Source organism: Lagopus leucura, unplaced genomic scaffold, assembly GCF_019238085.1.
Source record: "Lagopus leucura isolate 7727_CA_CO unplaced genomic scaffold, USGS_WTPT01 59932-0_obj-0_obj, whole genome shotgun sequence".
Taxonomy (NCBI): domain Eukaryota; kingdom Metazoa; phylum Chordata; class Aves; order Galliformes; family Phasianidae; genus Lagopus; species Lagopus leucura.
The window spans coordinates 54,365-61,324 of NW_024966132.1; the positions used below are offsets into that span (position 1 = coordinate 54,365).

Consider the following 6,960-nt stretch of genomic DNA (forward strand, 5'->3'; position numbering starts at 1 on the left):
CCCCCCCCCCCCCCCCCCCCAGTGGCCTTCAGTGCCTCCTAAATTATTCCTGGGTGCCCCCCGTTGGTCCTGAGTGCCCCCCTGGGTGCTGGGTGAGCCCAACCAGTCCTAGGAGCCCAACAGTGCCAGCTGCCCCTAACGGCAGCCCGTAGCTGCGAGCAACCCCACCACCCCTCAAAAACTCAAGCTGCCCCCACTCAGCCCTGTGCGCTCGTGGGGGGGGGCCGGGGAGGCGTGGTTATACTTGGCCACGCCTCCGTCAGCGCAAAGCGCCACCCTATGCGCGGCGGAAGTCTCGCGAGAAGCGGCGTGATGTGCGGGGGCTGTGTGGGCACGGAGTACCCCGAGAGGGTGGGTAGGCCGCGGCCGGGCCGGGGGGGGCCGGGGAGCACCGAAGCCCGGTGCCGAGCCGTGCGGTGTCCCCTCGTAGGGCACCACGTGCCTGGAGGGCGGCTCCTTCCTCCTTAACTTCGTGGGGTGCGCGCGGTGCGGCCGCCGGGACTTCGTACTGCTGGGCAATCGCGCCGCCGGCCTGCACGGCGACGATGAGATCATCACCTACGACCGTGAGCGGGGGGTGGTCTGGCCTGGTGTGGGGGGGCTCTGAGGGTGTCTGGAAGGGGGGTGTGGGACTCCTGGCGGTTTCTTGGGGGTTTGGTGGTTTTTTGGGGGTGGAGGGGTGTGTTGGGGGTCTGGTGCTTTAGGGTGGGTTTGCCTTGTGTGGGGGGAGGTGTTGCAGGGTCTCCAGGAGGGGGGGAACTGGGGCTCAAGGCTTGTGTCTGAAGGGGGTAATTGGTGGGGTTTGGTGCTGTAAAGAGAGGGGTGTTGGAGGGATGTATGGGGGATATTAGGGAGAGGGAGGATAGTGGAGGGAGTGTTTAGGTATTGGGCTCGAGGGGGCATTGGGAGTCCGGTGCCATAAAGGGGAAACTGGGAGGAGTTGAGCCTTGAGGGGGATATTGAGGGTTTGGGACCTTACAGGGGTGATTACCCGCTGGGGGAGTGGGGGGGAGGGTTGGTGCTTTGAGACCTAACCTGGGGCTCAGGGGGCTCAGCATCCCAGGGTGGGACTTTTGCCCCGTGTAGGGGCTGAGGTGGGTTCAGAGGTGAAGCCAAGGGTCCCCGGTGAGCACTGTGCCAGGGCTGGGCACATCATCATATCCCCATCCCTGAAGGCCCTTACCTGGCTTCCTCTGCAGACCTGTGCAAGAACTGCCACCACCTGATTGCACGCCACGAGTACACCTTCAGCGTGGTGGATGACTACCAGGTACATCCTCCAGGGGTCAGGGGGTTCTGCTGTGCTGCGTGGTCTCTCCCCAGCCCTGGGGGGTGCCCTCATTTTTGCTAGTGCCCACCTGCCCTCACAGCCACTGGAGGGAGCTGGAGGTGAGCAGCAGCCCTGGCACTGGTCCCGGTATCACAGGTGCACAGCTCAGGAGCTCTGTGACACACATGAAAGCAGCCACCCCACACTCCCCATCCCTCTTCCCTGGCTCATTGCCCATTCAGCAGCAAAGTGCTGGAAAATGGGCTGTGGGCAACCAGTGAGGCAGGGTCCTGGGGGGATGAAATGCAATCCGTTGTGATCTGATTGCAATCAGGGATCAGGTGTCAGCCACAGCTCAGGTTTCCTTGGCAGTGGAGGGAGGGGATAGTGTGGCCTGAGCCCCCTTCCTGCGCTGTGTTCTGCTCCAGGAGTACACCATGCTGTGCCTGCTATGCGGCCGCGCCGAGGACTCGGTCAGCATCCTGCCTGACGACCCACGTCAGATGACCCCACTCTTCTGAAGGCAGTTTGTAACCCTGGGTGGGGGGGGCTTCAGCCCTGACCTGAGACCGCTTTGTGCTGATGAAAAGAAGGGGGGGGGGGAAAGGGGGGGGGCAGCCTGTTGGCACCCTGAAACGATTCTGTGCAGCGCAGCTGCCTGAGGAGTGCGAGCAATAAAGGTGAATTTGGTACAGCTCAGAGCTGCATGCAGAAGCACTCTGTATTTGTTCCCCCCCTTGGTGGGAACAGGCTGGGGGTGATGTCATTCTCCTGTGCCCCACCTCCCAGTGCTTGCTCTGCTCCAAACTCCCTCCCCACCCACCCAAAGCCCTTCTAAGGCTGTTGCCTCACTCTGCCTGCTGTGCCCCTCTGGGGGCACTCATTCCTGTTGTGGGCAGGGCGGGGTGGCACACCCTCACTGTGAGGCTGCAGAAATTGCTTTCACCTCTCCCCCTCTCTTCCTATAATGGAGCTGCCACCACGCTTTGGCACTGTTCCATTGTGCACAACTACTTCCTGCATCCCATGTGCTCGGTGTCTCAAAAACCAGGAAGGGGGGCACAAACAAGGGGGCTTGGATGCTGCCTCCAGCTCATTTATTGCCGCCAGCCCCATCCCAGCGGCCCCAGCCCTCCACCCCATCAGACCCCCTCCCCAGGGGGGTTTCGGAGGGGGCCATCACCTGGCAGAGGACAGGGGCTATCTGGGGGGGGGGGTACGGCCCTACTTGGCCAGCTTAAGGAGGCGCTGGATATCGGGCTCTATCTGGGCAGTGGGCAGGCGAGGGCTGTAGCGACGGAAAGGTTCCCCCTCGGGCCCCACCAGGAACTTCTCAAAGTTCCAGGAGATGTCAGAGCGCCGCACAGGGCTCCACACCAGGAAGCGGGGCTCGGCCATCAGGTGGTCTGCCTCATCCATGGGGGCGGGCAGGTGGGCCTTCAGGTAGGCGAAGACGGGGTGGGTGTCCTTCCCATTCACCTGGCACTTCTGGAACAGGGTGAAGTTGGGCTCGAAGCCGCCCCCTGGTCGCACGTGCTTGAGGCAGTTGAGGATCTCCTCGTTGGTGCCGTTTTCCTGGCAAGGGTACGAGGGGCTGAGCCGCATCATCCGCCACCCCGCGTCCCCTCATTCCCGTGGATTTACCTGGTAGCCGAACTGGTTGCAGGGGAAGCCCAGCACCACCAGCCGCCGCGGGTAGCGTGCCTGCAGCTGGTTGAGCTGGGTGTAGTCCCGCACTGTGGTGCCTCAGAGCGACGCCACGTTCTCGATGAGGACCACCCGCCCGCGGAAGACGTTGAAGTCCACCTTCTCCCCCTGCAAGGAGGTGGCGCTGAGGTCGTAGAAGGACTTGGCGATGGGGATGCTCATGGCTGCAGGTGACGATGTGCTCTGCCGCCTGCCTGCCCGCCTTAAAGGCTGACCTGTGCCCACGTGACGGCATCTGTGCTGTGACTGGGTGGAAAGCAGAGCCGGCCCACCTGCTGGCACCTGCCCAGGGACGGGGTGGGGGAAGGCCAGGGCAGCGCCACCGGCCTCAATTATTGATGTGGCTGCCACAGCACAGAGCTTGAAGCAGCCTGGGGCTGGGCGCAGGGTGCTGGCTGTGTTTGCCCCCACATTGTCCTTAGCACACGCCCATCCCAGTGCCCACCATCCTGAAGCCTGCGTGTCCCAGTGTCCATCACCATCCCCGTGCCAGCCATAATCCTGCTGCCTGCGTGTCATCCTTCTGGTACCCATCCATCCTGATGTCCAGTGCTGTCCCATTGCCCGCGACTTATCCTAATGCCACCACTGTTCTAATGTCGGCTTGTCCCAGTGCCCACCATAATTCCAATGCTCACTCATCCCAGGAAGTGACAGTGGCCTAAAACACACCTGCCCTGGTGCCCACTGTTGCACTGTCCGTAACCACCCTAATAACCACAAGGGCCAGTGGCCATCATTCTGTTGCCAACTCATCCCAGTGACCGCCACTGCCCTAAGGTTCCCCCATCCCACTGCCAACCATCATCCCGATGCTCACGTATCTCAGCACTCATCACCATCCTAGTGTCTGTCAGTTTCAATAAGGAACAGCATCCTAATGCCCAAATATCCAGCTGTCTGCCACCATCCTGCTGCACAACCCTTCCCAGTGCCCATGACCGTCCTAATGCACATGCCCCGTTACCCACCACCCTTCTAATGTCATTCCATCCCAGTGCCCACCATAATCCCAGTGTCTGCATGTACTGGTGCCCATCACCATCCTAATGCCCACCCATCCCAGTAAGCAACCCAATGCCCAACCATCCCGAATGGCCCACCACCAACCCACTGCCTACCCAACCGTGTGCTCGCTGCTACCCTGATACCACCATGTTCCAGTGCCCAGCTCTTCCCTGCTGCACACCACCATCCCATTGTCCCTCCATCCCGGCGCCTATGATCATCCTAACGCCTGCACTTCCCACTGCCATCCATCCATTTCCCACCCATCCCAGTGCCCACTGCTTGGTGCCCATGGCCCTGTTACCGCTGCATCTCCACATCTCCACAACCTTGTCCCCACCCTAGGAAAGGGGACACTGGTGGGTTCCCTCCATTATTCATCACTGCTTGGGTTGCCGCAGTGCCGGGGACACCATGGTGGCACCGCCAGGTGACACCGTTCCCGGTGAAGGGGCTCCAGTATCTCCTTTATTGTGGAAACGGTGTGCAAAACAGGGTTGCAGGGTATGCCAACAGTGCCTGGGACCCCCCCAAACACCAAGGGGCTGCGGTGGAGTGGGGGTAAGTCCCCGTTCCTTGTGTCCCCCCCCACCATGCCCCCTCTGTAGCAGGGCAGGGGGAGGCCAGGCTTCAACACCAGCAGTTTTTGGGGTTGTCGTGCCCCCCTGGGGTCTGCTGCTCATCCTCCTCCAGCTGGGCCAGCTCAGGGGGGGCCGTGGCAGTGTGCAACCCCTCCAGCTCCTTGCGGTGCGCCTGCAGCACCAGCTCCGTCAGTCGGGTGAAGGACTGCAGGGAAATGGGGTCAGCCTTTGGGATGGGGTGGGAGGCACCCGCCTTCAGCCCCACACACCTCCTTTATGTTCAGGTTGCTGCAGGCACTGGTCTCATAGAAGTCCATTCCATACTCCCGGGCAAGCTGCGAGGCAAAGGGCTCGGCGGTGCCGATAGGATTTTGGGTGAGGGGTCATCCCCCCATTTCTCAACATCATGGGGCAGACAGACGGTCCCATTGGGTGCACAGTCTATGGCCATGCATTGGGGTGTGGGGCAATTTTAGGGGAGGCTGGAGGTGGGGGAGCATTTGGAGGGAGAACTTGGGTGATGCTGGGGGGAGCACAAGGGGATGTTCAGGGTGCAGGAGGCTCCGGGGGGGGGTCCTGGTGCTTTGGGGGGCCCTGGCCACGCAGGGGGTGCCACCCCACCAGCTCACCTGCAGCCCTTGCTCTTTGGCCACTTGCCTCTTGTGCTCTTCGTCTGCTTTGTTCCCAATGAGGATCTTCTGGACACCATCGGGTGCATACTGAGAAAAGGGATGGGGGAGGAGGGAGCACATCAGCACCTCTCACCTCACCTATAAATGAAAGGGACCTCCCTCTGAGGCCCCACCTCGTCCACGTCGCTGGCCCACTTGACGATGTGCTGGTAGGAGCGCTCACTGCTGATGTCATACACTAGGAAAATGCCCTGCAGGAAAGGCACCAGGGAGGGGAGAAGAGGCAGCACTTTGACCTCCCCGTGCCTCAGTTTCTCCCCCTCATGCCCCTATTACCTGTGCCCGCCGGTAGTACTGCTTGGTGATGGTTTGGTACCGCTCCTGCCCTGCCGTGTCCCTGGGGGCATGGAGGGGGTTGGAGAAGTCATTCCATACCCCATGCCTCAGATGAACCCCGAGGGGGGGGCACCGTGGGGTGTGACCTCCCCAAACACTCACCAGATCTGGATGCGCACCTTGATGCCATCCACCTCGATCGTCTTCATCTTGAAGTCCACCCCTGGATGGGAGGACGGCAGCTTTATCATCATTATTTTTTTTCCTGGGGGATGGTTCCGTGCTTCCTCCCTACGTTCAGCTGGGACTGGGGACGCCCCCCCACAGACCCCTTCAGCCCTCCTGGCCCATAGCTGTGCTGTGCCACTCTGAACCCCCGCGGAGCTCCTTCCGCTGCCCTCTGGTGCTCCCAGCACTGCAGCTCGCCGCTGCTCCCTGTCCCCAGTGTGGTGGCTCCCGGTGCCCCCGGTTTCCCTGCTGTTTCCTGGTGCTGCGATGCTCCCAGCGCTCCCAGTTTCCCATTTTCCCATAGCTTCAATCTTCCCATTTTTCCAATTCTCCCAGCTCCCACTTCTCCAGTTTCCAGGTTCCTCACTGCTCCCAGCCCCCAATTTCTCCTCTTCCGGATTCTCCCACCTCCCGGTGCTCCCAGTTTCCCATTTTCCCACTACCCGTCACTCCCGGTTTCCCGGAGCCGGGATGCTCCCGGTACCCTCGGTTTCCAGGTTCCCCCGTGTTCCCAGCTCCCGTTGCCCCCGCTTTTGCTCTGCTCCCAGCCCCCCCTACCCCCGCTTTCTCACTGCTTCCAGCTCCCGCTACCCGCCCGGTTTCCCGTCTCCCAGCTCCCACCCCCTGGCGCCGCGCATCCCCGGTGCGAGTACCGATGGTGGAGATGTGCGCCGGGTGGAACTCGCTGTCGGTGAAGCGGCACAGGAGGCACGTCTTACCCACGCCCGAGTCGCCGAGCAGCAGCAGGCGGAACAGCACGTCGTACTGCTTGGCCATGGCGGCCTCGCGCCGCCGCCGGGCCGGGGGAGGGGATCCTGCGGGATGGCACCGGGGCGGGGCGCGGGGATGCGCCGGGCACCGGGAGGGAGAGGCGGGAGCGATGGGGGGGGGGGGAGGCAGTGAGGGATGCACCATGGGGATTCGAGGTGGAGGCACACACGGTTTTGGAGCGGGGGATGTAGGGGCTCGATGAAGAGTCGTGAGTTTGGAGCAGGGGATGTGGGTGACAGAGGAGGACGCAGCAAGGGTCAGAAAGGGATGCGGTGGGGGACAGCAACAGGGACAGTATGAGATGTCCTGGGGCACCGAGAGGTAGCAATGGGGTGTATGGAATGGACCATTTGGGAACACCTGGAGTTGCAGCCAAGGCACTGGGAGGAACCACAGCGCATTAAGGGGGTATTGGGGACACACACAC

General features: G+C 62.0%; 3 protein-coding genes across 4 annotated transcripts; 1 reads left to right on the forward strand and 2 right to left on the reverse strand.

Moving 5' to 3' along the window:
- Window positions 1-280: 280 nt before the first annotated feature.
- Window positions 281-1,981, forward strand: LOC122192431 (protein Churchill). The gene is made up of 4 exons (XM_042892970.1): window positions 281-351; window positions 431-566; window positions 1,200-1,270; window positions 1,699-1,981. The coding sequence occupies exons 1-4, from the start codon at window positions 313-315 to the stop codon at window positions 1,789-1,791; spliced, it is 339 nt and encodes a 112-aa protein (XP_042748904.1). The 5' UTR covers window positions 281-312; the 3' UTR covers window positions 1,792-1,981.
- Window positions 1,982-2,348: 367 nt separating this feature from the next.
- LOC122192428 (glutathione peroxidase 2-like) lies at window positions 2,349-4,247 on the reverse strand. The gene is made up of 2 exons (XM_042892964.1): window positions 2,915-4,247; window positions 2,349-2,845 (listed from the first exon to the last, which is right to left on the reverse strand). Exons 1-2 carry the CDS (start codon window positions 3,536-3,538, stop codon window positions 2,495-2,497), a joined length of 975 nt encoding a protein of 324 aa, XP_042748898.1. The 5' UTR covers window positions 3,539-4,247; the 3' UTR covers window positions 2,349-2,494.
- Window positions 4,248-4,577: 330 nt separating this feature from the next.
- On the reverse strand, window positions 4,578-6,566 carry LOC122192429 (ras-related protein Rab-15-like). Of its 2 annotated transcripts, none has more exons than XM_042892966.1 (7): window positions 6,416-6,566; window positions 5,697-5,757; window positions 5,535-5,595; window positions 5,372-5,449; window positions 5,196-5,285; window positions 4,836-4,901; window positions 4,578-4,771 (listed from the first exon to the last, which is right to left on the reverse strand). In XM_042892966.1, exons 1-7 carry the CDS (start codon window positions 6,537-6,539, stop codon window positions 4,616-4,618), a joined length of 636 nt encoding a protein of 211 aa, XP_042748900.1. In that variant the 5' UTR covers window positions 6,540-6,566; the 3' UTR covers window positions 4,578-4,615. The 2 variants fall into 2 exon arrangements, with proteins under 2 accessions (XP_042748900.1, XP_042748899.1); XM_042892965.1 differs by having other exon boundaries at window positions 4,836-4,916.
- Window positions 6,567-6,960: the final 394 nt, after the last annotated feature.

Coding starts and splice junctions, on each gene's coding strand:
- LOC122192431 (XM_042892970.1), top strand. CDS start 313: ATGTGCGGGGGCTGTGTGGGCACGGAGTACCCCGAGAGG. Junction 352..430: donor GCACGGAGTACCCCGAGAGG/GTGGGTAGGCCG, acceptor GTCCCCTCGTAG/GGCACCACGTGCCTGGAGGG. Junction 567..1,199: donor TGAGATCATCACCTACGACC/GTGAGCGGGGGG, acceptor CTTCCTCTGCAG/ACCTGTGCAAGAACTGCCAC.
- LOC122192429 (XM_042892965.1), bottom strand. CDS start 6,539: ATGGCCAAGCAGTACGACGTGCTGTTCCGCCTGCTGCTGCTCGGCGAC. Junction 5,596..5,696: donor AAGGTGCGCATCCAGATCTG/GTGAGTGTTTGG, acceptor CCATGCCCCCAG/GGACACGGCAGGGCAGGAGC. Junction 5,450..5,534: donor AGTACTACCGGCGGGCACAG/GTAATAGGGGCA, acceptor CCTTTCCTGCAG/GGCATTTTCCTAGTGTATGA.